Source organism: Abrus precatorius, unplaced genomic scaffold, assembly GCF_003935025.1.
Source record: "Abrus precatorius isolate BTA unplaced genomic scaffold, Abrus_2018 Scaffold11, whole genome shotgun sequence".
Classification (NCBI taxonomy): domain Eukaryota; kingdom Viridiplantae; phylum Streptophyta; class Magnoliopsida; order Fabales; family Fabaceae; genus Abrus; species Abrus precatorius.
The window spans coordinates 26356855-26373420 of NW_020874303.1; the positions used below are offsets into that span (position 1 = coordinate 26356855).

The 16566-nt window shown below is 35.6% G+C and overlaps 3 protein-coding genes across 6 annotated transcripts; 1 reads left to right on the plus strand and 2 right to left on the minus strand.

The window, feature by feature from the left end:
• Window positions 1-1667: 1667 nt before the first annotated feature.
• On the minus strand, window positions 1668-7123 carry LOC113854011 (peptidyl-prolyl cis-trans isomerase CYP71). Of its 3 annotated transcripts, XR_003502720.1 has the most exons (14): window positions 6777-7088; window positions 6496-6581; window positions 6053-6141; window positions 5609-5848; window positions 5365-5486; window positions 4453-4528; window positions 4209-4316; window positions 3954-4130; window positions 3604-3821; window positions 3251-3383; window positions 2791-3014; window positions 2513-2666; window positions 1988-2222; window positions 1668-1884 (listed from the first exon to the last, which is right to left on the minus strand). XR_003502720.1 is itself a non-coding variant. In XM_027484793.1 (13 exons), the coding sequence occupies exons 1-13, from the start codon at window positions 6911-6913 to the stop codon at window positions 2139-2141; spliced, it is 1848 nt and encodes a 615-aa protein (XP_027340594.1). In that variant the 5' UTR covers window positions 6914-7123; the 3' UTR covers window positions 1668-2138. The 3 variants fall into 3 exon arrangements, 2 of the variants coding, with proteins under 2 accessions (XP_027340594.1, XP_027340595.1); XM_027484793.1 differs by having other exon boundaries at window positions 1668-2222; window positions 6777-7123; XM_027484794.1 differs by lacking the exons at window positions 6496-6581; window positions 6777-7088 and having other exon boundaries at window positions 1668-2222; window positions 5609-5856; window positions 6053-6142.
• Window positions 7124-8897: 1774 nt separating this feature from the next.
• On the minus strand, window positions 8898-12741 carry LOC113855277 (serine/threonine-protein kinase D6PKL2). Of its 2 annotated transcripts, XM_027486851.1 has the most exons (3): window positions 12474-12691; window positions 12084-12422; window positions 8898-9742 (listed from the first exon to the last, which is right to left on the minus strand). In XM_027486851.1, exons 1-3 carry the CDS (start codon window positions 12650-12652, stop codon window positions 8947-8949), a joined length of 1314 nt encoding a protein of 437 aa, XP_027342652.1. In that variant the 5' UTR covers window positions 12653-12691; the 3' UTR covers window positions 8898-8946. The 2 variants fall into 2 exon arrangements, with proteins under 2 accessions (XP_027342652.1, XP_027342651.1); XM_027486850.1 differs by having other exon boundaries at window positions 12084-12741.
• A 2983-nt stretch (window positions 12742-15724) lies between these two features.
• On the plus strand, window positions 15725-16129 carry LOC113856427. Its single transcript, XM_027488227.1, has 2 exons — window positions 15725-15880; window positions 16011-16129. The coding sequence occupies exons 1-2, from the start codon at window positions 15725-15727 to the stop codon at window positions 16056-16058; spliced, it is 204 nt and encodes a 67-aa protein (XP_027344028.1). The 3' UTR covers window positions 16059-16129.
• The last annotated feature ends 437 nt before the right edge of the window (window positions 16130-16566 follow it).

Genomic DNA, 16566 nt, shown 5'->3' on the forward strand with positions numbered 1-16566 from the left:
TACCTCTAATTTGCTATTATCATCACTATTGTTACTGCCATCGGTCAATACCTGTAGGTTGTCGTTGCCAGCATTATCCTGCAATCATTGCTATCGCTAATGCAACCTTGGCACCATTAGTTATTGGTACTGCCAGTGACCTTAATTGTTTTCCTCCCCTTTCTTTCCTTGTATTGTCGCTAGTTAATCAATGTCATTGTTAAACAAGTACAAATGAAGAATGACGAGTGATTTATGCAATCTGAATTTAAAATTTAGCACAAAAAAGTTTAAAGATTGAAAACCTATAAAAATTTAAAACAAATTGTAATATTTAATATAGATTCAATCTTTCAAATTTTAAAATTGACAATTGTCCCGAATAGGTTATTGGAGGGAGATTGTCTCGGGAATTAAAAAATTTAGGATAAGGAAAGAGAGTATCCTTTTTAACTACCACGGCCTATGATGACTAGTGAGGAAGGGAGAATATAATAACTTTCCGTACTCGTAATTGTGTTCAGTCTTGCTTATTTTGCAGCAATTTTAACTAGACATTTTATCTCACCCGTTCTCTAACTTGACTTTTCTTCCATATGCTAAACGTCGCAGCTTTAATCCCCTTAAATAATGTAGACATGGCAGTTTTTTGTTTCAGGTCGTTGTAACATGCTATATCAAAGGCACTTCATTTCAACAGTACTAGCAACAATACCTTTTTAACACGATATTAAATAAAATTTGAGGGATTCACTAAATAAGAAATATATTTCAGTAGAACTGAAACAAGTGTTGGTAATTTTTCGTTTGGTTATATGTTTTTTAGCAAACATTTTACGAGTAAGATGGTTGTTATTTGTGATACACAATCATAAAATTGACTACAGGATAAGAGTATTTTTAAATAGATTTTTATTGTTGCTTACGTCCCTTTACATAAGAGTAAAACCATGACCTCATCAAAATTTAGTATCAAACACAAGTTTCAGCATTACAGGTTTTGGATGCAGCACGACTATTTCAAGGCTACACAAGCGCGACGTTTAGTAAAACGCCCTCTCAATTGTATTTTCTTATTTTCATTCTCATTTATCTATCCTTACTAGAAAAAAAAAATACTTATTTTTATCTATTTTTGCAAAAAAAAATTAAGAGAATATTAATTATGTTTTTCTAATTCATACCTTTTTACCTATACAAAAATTATACAGACAATATGTAGACTATTTACGATATTTGAATAATCCAGAAATGTTAAAATATTATATTATGAAATAAATAATAGAGGAAACTTCATCAAATAATTCAATAAAATAATTAAATTTTGTAATCTTTAAAAATTTTCAGAGATAAATAAGTTCGGAATTAACGTTCCAAACAAAACCATTCATCCAATGCACAACTGGCTATCCTATCCTTAATAGCTCACACCTCACAGGTGGTGGAAGTGAATGTCCCAGGACTCAGTTTTGAGTAACAGTCTGTTTATAAATCTTTACAATCAGAAATTGTTCTGAATCTAAAGTTTTTTTTCCCTGTAAAACCTGTTTGTAAATCTTCACATAGTTTAGTTAAATTCGATTTTTTTTTTCCATTTATTAAACTGTCTTCAAGGGTAAAACACTGATGGCCGTGTTTTATCAAGGGTAAATTATTAGACTGGCAGTCTGACAGTATAAAGAGGAGGGAAAGTAATTCGAAAAGATAGTAGAGAAAAGAAAAACCCGCAATGACACAATTCATTAAAGTTTTTGAAATCAATTTTTCAGCAAAACAATTTATACCACATTTAAAAATGGTACTAATAAGGCAGGGATATCATACATCAAGTACAGCATCAGAAAATTATACGTCAAACAGTAATATTGCTTAACTGCATTCCTTAGGCATGCAAAGCACATTAAACTGGCAGAGCAAAACAGAAGACGGCTTCCGTAAGTTTTAGCCATAAGTCATAAAGGAAGAGGGAACCTCTGAAGGAAAAGTATCCATGAAAAACAACGGCCACCTCTAGTTAGTATTGTACGTGAAGAATAACTGCCTCGGTTCAGAGGAAACCTATGAAGCTACAGGTTGATGATCTCAGGGAATAAATTTAAAATTATCCTGTTAAAACTTTTTCAGCCACCTATCACCTCAGTCATAGAGACCAAAGACCTTCAAGACTTTGGTACTGTTACATTAAGAATTTTAACATCTTGATATGGTTTGTCTGTCTTGTCTGTCTTCACTTTTTCTATAGCCTGCCAACATCAACGTTCTCAGTTGGTTAGTCTTCTCAGATAAAAAGTCAGACATTAATCAACAACCTAGAAAAGATTTTAACACGATACATTATAGATGAAAACATAAAAGAGAAACGTTTATCAAAAGTTCCATGGACCAAAAGGAAGTGGAGAAGGACTGCTTTGAAAAAAATGTGTGATCAGATGATACAAAAGCTGACATCACAAATGTGGAAATTATTAGGCAACTGATTCTGAATGAGCCTTGATTGTACTAAATGGTTATTCAAGAATAGAAGCCTATTTACCTGTACAACATCCATTCCCTTCGCAACTCTACCAAATACAGTGTGCTTGTTGTCCAGCCATGGAGTAGCCACTGTGGTGATAAAGAACTGAGAACCATTTGTATTTGGGCCAGCATTTGCCATTGATACTGTGAAAGGTCTATCATGCCTCAAACTGCAAGAGAAAAATTATTTGCTATAAGTTCCATCTGAGGCAAAACCATACCAGGAAGTTTCCATATGCCATGCCATCGGCATATCCCCCAAATAACCTGGAGTCTGAAATCACACTTCATTACCTTTTATGAAATTCATCCTCAAATTCTCTCCCCCAAATAGACTGCCCACCAGTGCCATCTCCTAAAGGATCACCTGTTTGTACCATGAAGCCTTTGATGACCCTATGAAAAATAAGATTGTCATAATAGCCATTTCGGCAGTGAGTTGTGAAATTCTCCACAGTTTTTGGACACTCCTCTGGGTACAATTTCATGTGAATATCGCCCATAGTGGTGTGTAGAATCTGCAAAAGAAGAATTGGAATTGTAAAGCTATTTTGTGGGGAACAAGAGGAAATATTTTCCTCTTTCGCATTGGATAATTACTTAAGTAGGATAATATATAAGTGAGAGAAAGATATTGTTTCTAAACACCTTTTTTTTTTTTTTTCTGTGAGACATGTTAATTAAAGTGAAAGCATCCCTGAATTTAATTTTCATTCACAATAACCTCCTATAAAGTCCAACAAAGATAACTCACCACGTTGTCGGGAAGGGATGTTGTAACTGCCTTTCCAATATCTGAAACTGCCAAAAGTTCATCAGCAGGTGGCTTTTCATTGAACACATCTCTTCCCTTAGTTGCATCTTCAGGCTCCTCTGGCTCTCTTCGACTGATACGTGACAAACTCCAAAACTTAGATACACGTTAGACTTATACTTGCATGTCATATGATTAATGACATGCATTAAACAAAATGAAAAACCTCGATGCACGGAGAAAAAACACGACTGGATGAAATCCCCATACATGATATTATCAAACAACACAACTACATAACTTTGGAGTTGAAAATGGTGCTACAATGGTCAGTTAAGTGTTTACTTTCATACCTGAATAAATATATCCGGTGCTTTTTGAAGGCACAACACAGGAGAGTGGGATCTGTCAAAGGCTCCTTGCTCTCATTAGCATTTGCAGCTGCTGAAGGGATCTTTCTTACTTTTTTGCTACTTCGATCACCTTGATATAAAGCTATTCGTAAGAACCTATCATTATTCTCCACCTTTCCAAGTATTCGAGCAACTTTATTGGTGTGTAAATTAACAATCTATGAGCACACATAAGATTTTAAACGCATTAGGGAATTTAGAACCATCTAGTTGCCTCATTGCATTAGAAAACAGTGATGGAGAAGTTATAAATATGGAGAAGCTGAATAACCAAAGGAAGAAAATCTCACTTTGATCCCAAGCAAGGTTGCATATATAAGAAAATTGGAACTTTCGTCAAAAACAGCATTTGGAAGTGGTGCACTTTCTGTCTTCTCGATTTCCTTCTCAACAGCCATTCTTCGACCAAAATCAATGGCTTCCAACCGGTATAACGGAGCATCACTTCTTTGAAGATCTTGAGCAACCTATCAATAAAGAATTCATTGCCATCAAATGTCTAAAAAGTAACAACAGAAAGGATGAAATTGTGCAAAATCTGTTACCTCCAGGGATTCATCATAAACTCGTCTTAGTTTACCAGTTCTGAACCAAAACACACGTATTCTACGGTCAGGTGATGTAATGGAAAATTGATTTCCATCTGGACTGACCTAAAAAAGATGCAATACAGTTAATAAATATTATCAAAGTCAAACATCAGATATCTAGCTTTCAAAAACCACCTAAATAACATCATATTGAATTATCAACTATAAGTTTGTAAGCATGTTCATACAACTGAAGTACCTCAATAGCTGATACAGAAGTCTTGCATTTTACAATTTCAAAGAGGCTAGTATCACTTTTCAGTTTAAAACTGACCCTACAAGCACCAAAGGAAAGGATTAAAGTGCATTCATAACTGCACAAATTCAAACATCCAAAACTCATGCATAACAACAACGCTATGTTTCCAATATTTGGCACTTCATGGCATTCTTGATTACAATACTGATTCACTTTGTAGAGGCTATGACCAACAGCTTATTGGTGGCCCAACTCAGAAGCATTAGATCAGTAGCCATGTGATCAAAGGTGCCAGTCAGGAGGCCATAACACAACATCAGACAGATGTTTGGGGGCAAATGCCACTTCTGAATAGAACAGCAAATATGTTTAATCTGGCAGGGTATGAGATGAGTAAAACGTTCTACAATGAAAAATTTCAAATCAAATTCTAATTTCCAAAATTAAACATATGGGTTCACTTCATATTGACCCAATCCATATCTACATCCACAGGTCCAGTCAGCAGCACTTTAACTAGAATGATCTTACTATATATTAACAGTAGTCTTTTTCATCCTCACCTACGACTATTAACAGTTTATAAGAGATAATCCTGGTCATATTAGTGGCTATTGCCCCTAGTGCTTAGATTGATTCAGTGAGAACAAATTAAAATGCCAAAAATGTGGCTTCAGAACTTTTAAGGTTTTAAATTATCTCAATCCATTCAGCACACAGGAAAGGGGTTAAGCATATACAATGGTATGGCTACCCAAATTATGTAATTTGTAAATTTTTTGACAAACTTGCATGCATATGTTAAGCCCGAGGAACTCAATGGATGGCAGCCATCAGTATTTGAACCATGATGAGTCATTTATATAAAATGAAAGGGGTCAGGACTATAATAAGAAAAAAATAACCACATACTCATTCTCTGGGAATTGAAGTGTAGTAGGGTTCCAGTATTCAATGACCCCCTTTGCATCTGCCGAAAGTACAGAATCATACTCGGGATTGTACTTCATAACTTTAATAGGACCCATATGTATCTGAACAAAAGAGCAAGGAGTGATACAATTAAGCAACTAAATTGTGGAAAATATCACAAAAAAATAAAATAACAAGCTTATGCATTTTGAAAGGTCAATTATATTTAGTTTATAATTCGCACCTCTCTGGAGATTATAGGATCATTTGAACCTGCTCGCGCATCATATATGTGCACAAAAGATGAGCTCCTATCACTAATGGCAAGCCTTGCTTTGACATCCCCTTGTTTGTAAACCCATTCAACAGCGCCAGGGACATATGGCAAGCGTATCATGACCATCATGTCAAAGTTGACTACGTCATATATTTTTACAGAACGGTCATTTGATATCGTACAGCAAAGCAGACCATCAACACTAACCTGCATAGCTGAAATAAGTCATGGTTGATGACAAGTATAACAAGAAGGTTTTGAAAACATAAATACATACAGCAAGACAAAAATATGTCACTGGAATACTCGGTGCCCAGAAAATCAAACTATATAGACTCATAATATTAAGCAAGAATCAATAAAATTATATAAGATTTATGACAAAGGGTTATGTCAGGTTAATAAACTTACAGCTAGACCTTCAATTGGACCAAGATGAGATCTGAAGTGTTTGGCAAACTCAATACCAATAGGCCTTTTCTTCCAAAACTTCAAATGCCCTGACAACAAGAAGTATGCCATCCACAAATAGATAAGCCACAACATCATTCCAATAGCATTCCAAAGGATTAGCTAATTTAAATAAGATCCAGATGCTGCTATTCGATATGCATGCATGCATGTATGTATGAATAAACCAATCTTGCACCAGTGTTGATGCTTCACGTATGTTACATGTCATGGAATATTTTATAAACAAATAACAAAAATTGACAAAAGTAAAAGTAGCAACTAATAGTATCCCTCCATTTAAACTGTTGCTTGAAACTCTCCGCAGTGAACTCAAACTGGCAAATAATTTCATAATTAACACTAATTTTAATATTTTAATTTCTCTGAAGACAATGTTTTACCATCGGCACTTCCAGTAATGAAAAATTCAGCAGCTGAAACAGCGACATGCGTAACCACGTCACGATGCATATAACTCTTCTCGTACCTGCAACAAAAAGCAACTGTTATAAGAAACTGAGGATTTCCATAGCCCTCACCTTTCGCACACATTCACCAAGATTTCATCTCAGCGATACACTTTACAATAGTCGTTCCGAGTTCCAAAATTGAGAGAAAACCCTAATTCCAAAACTAAGGTCTGTGTGTGTAAAAGTAAAAGATGTTAAGCGCAGCAACTAACATGTTAGCAGAGGGTAAGGCATCGAGGTAGGCCTGCTCGAACTGAAGAGGTCGCTTGCGTCGAGCGCGTGGGGCTGGACCAGGTCCTATCAACGCTTCGTCCTCGGTGCCATTCGCGCCATTTTCATGTTCCTCCATTTTCAACCAACAGATTTTGAATAAAGAGAGAGTTTAGAGAAAAACGCAAATATCTTTCTCGGGTGAATGAAAGTGAAACCGTTGCCGCTGAGATGAAAATGGGGGAAGCAGAAGCTTCTTCTGAAGAGCTAACACTGGAGGGGAGTGTGAAGGTGGAACGAAGATCCAAGGGAACCCAAGCTAAGCCCTAAAACGGTACGTCGCTTCTTTGTGCTGTTTTTTATTTTTTGGGTCAGATTTCTGTGTTTTATTATTTTGGGTCATGGGTGAGATTTCTTTGTGTAATTAACTGCAAACGGCCTATAGACGTTGGGTTGGGCCGTACAACTTCAGTGTCTAGTCGTCAAACCCATTTCTTCGTGGCTAACCCAATCCAAAATGTGTTTTTCTTTAAAGCACACTTAACTTTCGTTGAGCAGAAAAAATACTTTCTTACTCTCCGAAAAAAAATATATATTTTAAGACATATTACAAAAATAAACATATGAGACGGATGAAGTATTAAGAATATCAGACTAAGGCTCGTTAAAACTTGACATAAAGTACTAATTTACACAAATCAGTGTTCACACTTTATAAAACACACGCTTCAATAAAAATAAATGGTTTAGACTAACTAATGCATGCATTTTAACCACATTTAGCAGCTCAAAATCATTTTTATTCAATTTTAAACTAAACAAGCACTTGTTTCTATCTTTGTTAGCGACATCTAATAAAATATATTTGTTATTTGAAATATTAGTAAGTATTGCGTTGAAAAGGAAATTATTTTTAAACATTAAATTAGGACAACAAAAAGTTGTTCGTTCCAAATTTGAAGCGCGTTTTTCATATGTTCACATAAAAAAGAAATAAAAGGTTTAATTATATTTTTGTGCACACAATAGAGCTAGATTTTATATTTTATTCTCGTGTTTTTGCTTTAATTATGTTTCTTTTTTTAAAAAATATTTTTTTCTCATGTTGCTAAAAAATAAAGAATAAAAAATTAAGATATAAATTAAGAGTTTAGAGAAAGAAAACATAAAGATATCTTTTATTTTTGGTAAAATTTAATATTTTAATAGGTGAATTTAGAATTTCAATAATATAATTAATCAATTTGTAAAAAAATTAAATTAAAACTATAGTTTTAATAATTTGATGTAGAACAAAACTGATAGAAAGTTTAAAAAAGAAAAATCAAATATTTAAAAATAAGAAATTAAAAAATGAAAATGTTTATTTAAACTATGTGATCAATAATTTAAAAGAGAAAAATGTATTACGAATATTGATAAAATTTGGTGTATACAGACATTTGGCAGCTCAGCAGCTGGTTAATCCCGAAAGCCAATCAGACAGAAGCGTTTGTTTCATAGAAGCTAGGAAATGAACAGAAACAGAAAAGTAAAGGTGGTTATCAACACTCAGTCGTTAGTGGCTACAACCGGGCCCCACTGTTGTCTCATACACGTAACACACGACATTTCACGTGGTCGGGTGCATGTTCTTCACAAATAAAAACGCCACAAAAAACACATATTGGCATATGGTCTTGTACGTCGTTCTATGCAACACCGGACCCGTCCTCGTTAGCTTACCACGCGTTGCCACCGCTTTTCTCGTTCAAGCTCTTCCCAAGTCAACGTCATTGTTTATGCATATGTTGTCTGATCTCGGTGTACCCATATCTATGTTGACCCTTGAGATCACAGCCCCCCCTCCCCCCAAATTAATGTCTACAAACTCAAGAAAATATTAAAATCATATGCATCTGAACTGCTATTGCCAACTAGTGCATTATAAATCACCAACCAAGTAAAGTTTTTCAAGCCTTTCACATGGTACGCCACTCCAACCCCATTATTTGTCATCAAGCTTAATTATCATAGTTGGTTGACAATTACACTTCGCTATTTAAGCCTCTTAAATATAAAGATAAAAGTATGGTGAAAATTTAACGAAGAAAAGGAGGGGGAAAAAGGGAAAAATAATTAAATTTCGTGGAACTATTTTATTAACTGTACTTTTTTCTCCTCCTACCACCATCAATAGTAATCAATTGGAGTCTGCGGACAAGTTTCATCAGATACAGCTTCTTTAATATAAGGTGGGGGCACGAAGGGAGGAGGTGTACATCTTAGTAATGCCCAATTGACACCTTGAAAAAAGGGGTGGTGCTTGATCGCGGAAGCCCCCATTGTTGACCCCAGTCTTCTTGCCGGGTCCTTAACCAATAACTGTGAGATGAGGTCTTTTGCCGTGGCTGGCACGGTGGGTTCCTTTGGGAACTCCAAGGCTCGAGCCACAATGTTTGCTAGAGTTAACTCGTTGTCCATGCCCCTAAAGGGTGTGACACCATAAAACAATTCAAATATAAATACCCCTAACGTCCACCAGTCCACTGCACTACCGTGGCCCTCCCCAGACACGATTTCAGGAGCCAAGTACTCGTGGGTCCCCACGAATGACATGGATCGGACATCAATGGGCTCGGCTACAAACTCAGGCCCGTTATGTTGCTTTTGCTTCTTCTTTCGCTTGCGTTTTGGGTGGAAACACGACACTGCGGGCACTATACAGTTGGGTATTATGCAGGAAGACGAGGTGAATTGAGAGGGTTCCACGTGAGGATCCTTATGTGGGGCCACGCGAGGAGACTTTTGATCCGAGATGATCTGGGCCGCTGGTGTGGAATCATCACATTTTAACGAGAGGTCAAAATCGGTAAGCATGATGTGGCCGTCTGATCGAACTAGCACGTTCTCGGGCTTCAGATCACGGTACACTATGCCCAACATGTGAAGGTATTCAAGTGCCACTAACACCTCTGATGCGTAGAACCTGTAAACACCACGAGATCAAGAGTGCAATTAGCATTAATCAGTCTGCTAAATCCAAAGTACAAGAAGTTAAAGTTAGCCGGAATCCACACATAAGATATGTGTTTGGATAGCAATATGATTGGCCTAAATTTGGCAGAAAATGCAATAATGCTATCTCAACTGGCTCAGAGAAGATTATTGGCCAACATGACACACATAGTATGCACAAGAATATTGGTTGTTAGGCCTACCAAAGGGATCACGAGGATCAGACAGGGACATGAATATCTATCGTCTTGTTTTAATTTGACGTGGGCATAATCTATTTTGCATATTAAGCTCATATCAAGACCTTTAAAACCAAAAAAGCAAAGGACGATTTTTCATATTTAAAATTTTACACACCTTATATCGAGGGGGTTTTGTCTTTTTTCTTTTCAAAAAATATTTCACTCATTACATCTATTTCTTTTATCTTTCTCATCTCACTTGGAGTGCACTTTTATTTTTGGTTAACTTGGAGTGTATATGTGTCAAATGATAAATATTTATGGAAAAAATACCTAACCCTCCAGACCCTAGGATATCAATTTAATTCTAATTTTTGCTTTTGTTGTGTAAAAATGTTTTTCTCAGACTAGTAATTAGTTTTATCGGTTGTAAGACGAAATGTTTTTTGCTTTTGAATTTACCCATATGTTGCGTGTAAGAAAATCTTTCAAACAATGACAGTATTAATATTATTCTCCAAGCAAGAAGGAAGAAGGAAATGAAAAAATGTCAATGACACTGCCATATATATGCGACGAGTTAATTCAAAAAGCTGTATGTTTCACATAAGACATACAAATAATGACAACAAAACAAATGCCGGAAAAGAACTCTTCGTCCAAAGGTAACTCTTATATCCAAATAATACTAATTTCTTTTAAAAAATTTATAGTCAGGTGCACACGAAAGAATACTTGGCTTTTGCTTTCATTGGTATGTGGAGTTTTCTTAATCACGTAAGAATCAGCATCCGCAATTGTTTTTGAAAAAAAAAAGATAAAATAAAATTTCTCGAACGGTCACGAAACAGACAAGCTACGAACACAATTTTTTTTCTTCTCCATAAGTGGGAACATTTGAAAGAACGGGCAAATTAAAAGCAAATTAATTACGTAACATTAGCGAAAAAGATGTTAAAGAAAATTATAGCTGGGTTGCGAACTCTAGAACCAGATTTTATAAGAACATATCCCAATAAGGGGGACCACTACATGGTTAACCTTCCACTCAATTTAAATAAAATAAAAATCCAGAAATCCGGCAAAAAACTAGGGATCCTAAAATAAAGTATATAAATTTCGCCAGAGATCACTGAGTTGATGTGCTCGTGAATTTTTGTCAATCCACAATTAGTATTTTTAAAAATTGAAGATGCAAATTTTAATAAAAATGCACATTACACCTAACCTATTTTAAGAATATTCTGACGTAAAAGAAGGTAGTAATAATTTTAATTTTGACATGCTTCGGAAGAGCAAAACCATTAACCCTTAATTTGCTCCGCAGACAGTAGAAAGGTATCGTACAGCCAGGTCAGTAAAAATGGAGCTACTAGTAGCAGCTGACCTGGGAAGGTGTCGTTTTTGACTTTTGAGAGTAGCGTTTTACTACCTAAATTGTAGGCACATGAAAGAATGATTATCCAATTATTATCGCTTAACCAACACACGTGGTGGCTCAGACACAGCACGCACACGGAATAGAAGGGTTAAAGGAAATTAATGAACGAGGCTCAGCTGGAAAGCCACGTCAAAGTTAATTGTACGTTGACCTACTTATTATAATTATGATGTACTATACACTCCAATTTTCATAGAAGAATCACCCGTATAAGATCAACCATAATTATTACTTTATCAATCTCGCTCCCTAAAGCATAAATAATAAAAATTCATCAATCTTTCACCTAATTTTCGCACGAGTTACGATGTTCAATCAATAATATTTATTGATTTGTTTACGGCGTTAATTGTGAAAAAGGAAATGAAGGTCACCGGAGAAGGGAATAACGGCAGGGGGCGATGGTGACAGCGCGTGGGCCCACACTCACCAACGACAGTGAGACAGAGGGAGAAGGAGGATTTGAGCATGAAGAAAATTATCCGTCACTTTCATCATGTTTCATCGTCGGTTACGATTTATGATAACGGTTCTAGATTTCCACAAGCGGAGCACGTACGCTCGCCGCACAGGATTCCTCTCTCCCTCCCTCCTTTAATTTTCAGTTTTCACGACTTCACTCACTCACCGAAACGGAAAACGGAGCATGATGACAAAAATAAGTTAAATAACAGAATCTAACGAATTACCTGACGGCGGGTTCGGGGAAGCGTTTGTTAGGTTGGCGTTGACGGAGAACGTGGAGGTCACCGCCGGGGCAAAACTCCGTGAGGAGGCAGAGCCATTTGGCGGCGTCGATGGTGGCGTAGAGTGTGGGCAAGAAGGGATGGTCAAGCAATTCGAGAATTTCTCTTTCGGTTTTGGCTCTTCCCTCCTTGCTACGGCTCGCTAGCTCCCTCTTGTCCATCACCTTCGCCGCGAACATCACAGACAGAGAACCGTCGTTGAGCTCCGCGAGATAGACGGAGCTTATGTCGCCGGAGCCGAGGCGGCGAGAGAAGCGGAGGTCGGAGGGGAGGATGCGGCGGCTCGGGGACTCTGATCGGATCCGATGGATGGCGGCCCAGCGAGGGTCCGACGAGGGCGCGTGGGGTTTGTTTAGCGATCTCGTTCCTAAGTGCGCGGAGGTGGAGGCGGTTAGCGTGGTGGTTTCGGAGCCGAAGCTGGTGCTTCGTTTGATGTCGGCGGTGGTGGTGGCGGTGGAGGCGAAACTCAGGCTTTGGAGGTCGTCGGCGAGATCGTCGAGCCATGGGTCCATTGCGTTTTTGGAGAGCACGTTTTGGAGAGTTAGTAGTATAATAAGAAAGGGTTGGGGATGACGAGGGTAACACTCTCACTCATTGCTCTGCTTCTGATTCCTATCTCAAAACGGGGGAAATGGAACGTTCGTTCCCTTTGGGCTTCAAATATACAAGTGGACTCGCTACTTTCATCGTGGGCCTTCCTCATTTATCATCAATTTATAAAGCAACATAAATCTTTTCTTTTTTAATTTTCTTTCATTAGGTTATTATTCATTATTAGTCGCTGTTACTAACATGAGCTTATAATTAATTTATAAATTATTTAAAAAATTAATCCAATAAAATAATTTCATAATCATGAACTAAAAAATTGTAACATTTAAAAAATTTGTTGTAACAACATTCAATTTATAGCTTATGTGTATAAAAAAAATTATCTTACTTTTATCTTTACTGTTTTAAATAAATTACATAAGTACAAATTTCAAATATTTTTCTATCTTCATTTGATTCTAATATTATATATTTTTAATTATTCAATTAATTAAGTTATATTTGTTCAATTAACTTATCGGCCATAAATTATAAGTTTTGCTAATAGAACCTTAGTAGGTGGGCCGAATATTATTATGCAATGGTCACTCTTTGCATAGTGCAGACAGAGTTTTTTATTGCATAGTAGGCACTAACCGAAGTTTCCATTTTCCATTTAATATGGATGCATTGGGGCATCTTTTCCCTTTTAGATTTAAGAGCACTATTATCCTATGCATTATACTCAAATTGATTTGAGTCAGAGAAACCTAAAAGCTATTCTGGCCATCATGAGCGTGTCTAAATTCAAGACCCCTTTCATGTCAATTGAAATTTTATTACGCGTCAACAAATCATTACCGTAAAAGACAACCGCTTAAAACCACCTGATGACTCCAAAGGGGTCCACGGTAGCCTCACCATTATTGTGTTAATTGTGATTAATTGTTAAACTGCAATGCTAGTTTGTGTTCATAACAATATCACCTAATAAATCATAGTTTTGTTTGTTTGGGTCCATGTAGCCACAAGAGGTAAACAGCCAGTTGTTCCATAAATTCTCTCTCAATTTGTTCTGTTCGTATGTCTTCACGGTCAATTCCTCCAATAATTTAGGATTTGGTTTGGATAATAATCCTCTTTTGATGTTTTAAGGGCAAATGCGATGTTCACTATTCATGCATTAATTTAGCTAACTCATGCTAAAATAATTTGATGCGTCTCCTACCTCTGCATGGTAGCTGAGGGTCACTGACTCATTAATACGATGTATCCAACAATCAAAGCTGGTTTTTCTTAAATATATAAATTGTTTTACTTCTGTGACAGGATAACATATACTGATAAATGTTAAATGTTTAATATGGCCTGTGCATGAATCTTGTTGAGCCAATCGGCAGTGTATTTATATTGGAGCTTTAGTAAAATTGTAAAATTGTAAAATTGAAGGGTACATTTTAGCAAATGTAATATTTTTTCAAACCTAAACTTTGAATTTAATTTATTTGCTGAACCTTTTTTTTGTTTAGGTTTAATGCGACCTTTTAGTTTTTCTAATGGACGGGCCTAAGGCCCATGAAAAATGAACTAGAAAACAAAACTGAAGCAAACGCAGGAACAGTGTCGAATTGATAGAGATCCCTATCCATATTCCATAGGAAGACCAAAATCATGAGCCCAACGGATTGACCAGTCTATCCTTGCAAAACCTTGATTAACAAAACAGATAAAAAGCAAGAAAATGCGAACACCCCATTTCCTGAAATCTAAATACAAGAAAGGGTACTTAAACAAACTTTCGCAATAAAACTGTTGAGAATTCAAATTTATAATATATAAATATTGTGTAAATAAGATTATACAAAAGAGTAATTTTATAATTTCTTACCAAAAAAAAATTATATATATTTTTCATTCTTTAATAAAAAAACGAAATGAAAGGTAAATATATTTATTTTAAAAAATATATAATTTTTTTCATATAATAAGAAAAGAATAAAATAACAGTATAAATATATAAAATTAGTCTTAAAATAATAAAAAATTGTAGCAAAAATAAAATAGAAAAATATGCAAACGAAACACAAGACTAGAAGCATCTAGCGAACAGGAAGGTGCGATATGATATAGTGACCCGTAGAACGTTTCTGTCTCCATTAATCAACATCGCTAAAATCAGTGAAGTGTGAAACGTGCTCTTCCATTTTCTCTGCAACACTCATTCCCTTCATTCAAAGTAAATTCCCCCTCTTTACACTGCTTCAGCGTAACTTCCCCCGAATCCTTTGGCTTCCTTTTTTTTTTTCATTATTTTTACTCCGTTTTTATTTTCAATCTTTTTGTTGTTTTCTGTTAATTTGCTCCTTTAATTTGATAATGATCTGCGTATTTTATACATTTCTCACTCATTATGGTTGTGTTAGTAATGCTCAATTTTTCAATTAATACATATACATTGATGTATTTATTTCGAAGGATCCGGTGTTTTTTATATCAGTGTAAATAAAAACAAATGTTTATATAGGCTGCAAATAATTTTGGATAATATTAACTGAGTTATGTGATGTAATTTAATGTTAATGCCATAACAAGTAACAAATTATGAAGGATCATCGTAAATGCACAGAGCAGCGCAATCAACTTAGAATTAGTTACTCATATTTGTGGACTGTCATATTTGAACTGTGAAGTCTGTTGTACCTGTCTGCAACTTCGTTGGGTGCTTGCTGAAGTGTCAATTTTGTTTCTCTTGATAATATACTCTTTTTTTCTCATAATTTACCTTTTTTAATTTATAAATTTTAATTAATAAATAAGATTCTGCTGGTAACATTTCTCTTATCCCTTAAATTGACATTACCACTACTTTTGGCCTTGTGGTTACCAAAAAATAAAATCTTGTTTTATTAACTTTCAATTAATCTGGTCCCTAAAAAACATACTTAGGTTGTTTTTCATGTCATATTATCTTCTTAATTTTCCCTTCTTTGTAATGGGATAAGGCATTTATGAGATCATTAGAGAAGTGACTGGTAGTGACTATGATTTGTAGAATGTCGGAACCACCATTTAGACCACGAGAGAAACTTATTGAGAAGCAGAAGTATTTTCAGAGTGTTCATAAACCCACATACTTGAAAGGGCCATATGATAAGATTACATCTGTTGCAATACCGCTTGCTTTGGCTGCATCTTCATTGTATCTGATTGTAAGTTTTTTCCTTATAAAAAATCTTCATATGATATTGAATTGACTTTAATTTATTAGATTGAATAAATCAACGAGTCTCTTCATATTTCTGGGGAATTTTTTAACGTTATTTTGTGTCGTTTGTTCAGGGACGAGGGATCTACAACATGTCACATGGAATAGGAAAGAAAGAATGACTTACAATTCTGATTGATGAGGTGGGTGTTTTGCAGCACAAGTCTCATTGATCGTCCTAAATATTTACCACTGATTTTCTTTACTTTTGTATATTTGGTGTCTTAATGAACCTTCTTAGTTTGTAGACTTTGATCACCAACAGAGGTTCAAAACTGGGAATGACTGGATGTTCAATTTTATGTTTATCCGTGCTTAGAATATGTTGTACAGAATCAACGTTTTATCTTTACATTGCCTAAAATTATGATTGGTCCTTCGGCATGCTGAATGGATCGGTTGAATTGCATGGCATGACGTTCTAAAATTCTTCTAATTGCATTTTTTGTTTTTGAAATTCTGAAATGCCATGGGCAATTAGCTAGCATGCTCTTGCCATCTCAAATTGGGGTTCTGAATGTGAGCGTGCTAAGGCATATGCAATGATCTCCTTGAGACATTAAATAAAATACTGAAGAACAACATAAATAGAAATATCATGAAATATTGAACTTATGGTCCGTGGCCTCG